The sequence below is a fragment of the Neopelma chrysocephalum genome, unplaced genomic scaffold (genome assembly GCF_003984885.1).
Source record: "Neopelma chrysocephalum unplaced genomic scaffold, ASM398488v2 Primary Assembly neopelma1_64160, whole genome shotgun sequence".
In the NCBI taxonomy this organism is placed as follows: domain Eukaryota; kingdom Metazoa; phylum Chordata; class Aves; order Passeriformes; family Pipridae; genus Neopelma; species Neopelma chrysocephalum.
Window position 1 is genome coordinate 1 of NW_020906649.1, and position 1,006 is coordinate 1,006.

The window sequence follows — 1,006 nt, forward strand, 5'->3', positions numbered from 1 at the left end:
CCTCTTTCCCGGACACGTGGACATCGGGGGGATCTGGAATGGGATAATGGTGAGATCCATCCTTGGAATCTCCATGGGAATAGGATTGGAGGGAGATCCATCCACAGAATTCCCATTGGAATCTGGCAACGGTGGGATCCATGCATGGAATTCCCATGGGAGTTGGATGACTCAGATTCACCCACAGAATTCCCATGGGAATTCTCGCGTTCCTCAGTTCCACCCTCCCAAATCCCTCATTCCCAAATGCCACATTCCCACGGGAATTCTGTCTTCCTCACCTTTGCGCTCCAGCGCCTCCCGTCCGTATCCGACATATTTCCAGAGCCATTCCGGACAGATGTTCTTTAGGTAATGTGTCCAATGGTCCACCACGATCCCATCGTGTTCCCATTTCCTCTTGGTGATCTGGGCAGCTCCATCGGCCGCCACGAAGCTCCTGGATCCCAGCTCGAAGGAGATGAAATCCCGCCCGTCGTATCCTTGCCGATAGGATCCACGGACGCTCCCGTCGGACAGGAGGTCACAGCCATGAATCCGCTGCCACGTGTGGAGACCTGGGGGGTGGCATCGGATCCATGGAGACCCTGGAATTGTGTCCCAGACCCACTGAGCCCCATTCCAGCCCTGTGGAGCCCCAGAGTCCAATGGAGATCCACAGAGTGTCATTCCGGCCCCTTGGAGCCCCATGGATCCCATTCCAGCTTCACAGATCCCCTCATTCCCTGGCTTCCTCCACTCACCCCCACTCCAGTTGTACCGATCCCGCCCTACATTCAGGTTGTGGGCAGCAACGAGCTGGTTCCCCTGAACGATCTGGGTCTGTCCATCCCAATATCCCGGTTCGGCTCCGGCCGCCATCCACAGCGTCAGTGGCTCCGTCCGGCCCCGCTCGCTGTCGTAGCGCACAAAGGGGATCCCGTCCAAGTATCCCAATACCATGTATTGAGGGATCCCCAGGCTGGGCTCCGTCACTGCCACAGTCAGGTAACGCAGGGAGTGGAGA

At 57.6% G+C, this 1,006-nt stretch overlaps 1 protein-coding gene across 1 annotated transcript; it reads right to left on the bottom strand.

Moving 5' to 3' along the window:
• Positions 1-6: 6 nt before the first annotated feature.
• Positions 7-1,000, bottom strand: LOC113979265 (class I histocompatibility antigen, F10 alpha chain-like; the record flags this gene model as incomplete). The annotated part of the gene is made up of 3 exons (XM_027706711.1): positions 744-1,000; positions 282-557; positions 7-33 (listed from the first exon to the last, which is right to left on the bottom strand). Coding segments are annotated over exons 1-3 (502 nt in total), but the record flags the coding sequence as incomplete, so codon positions are not given.
• Positions 1,001-1,006: the final 6 nt, after the last annotated feature.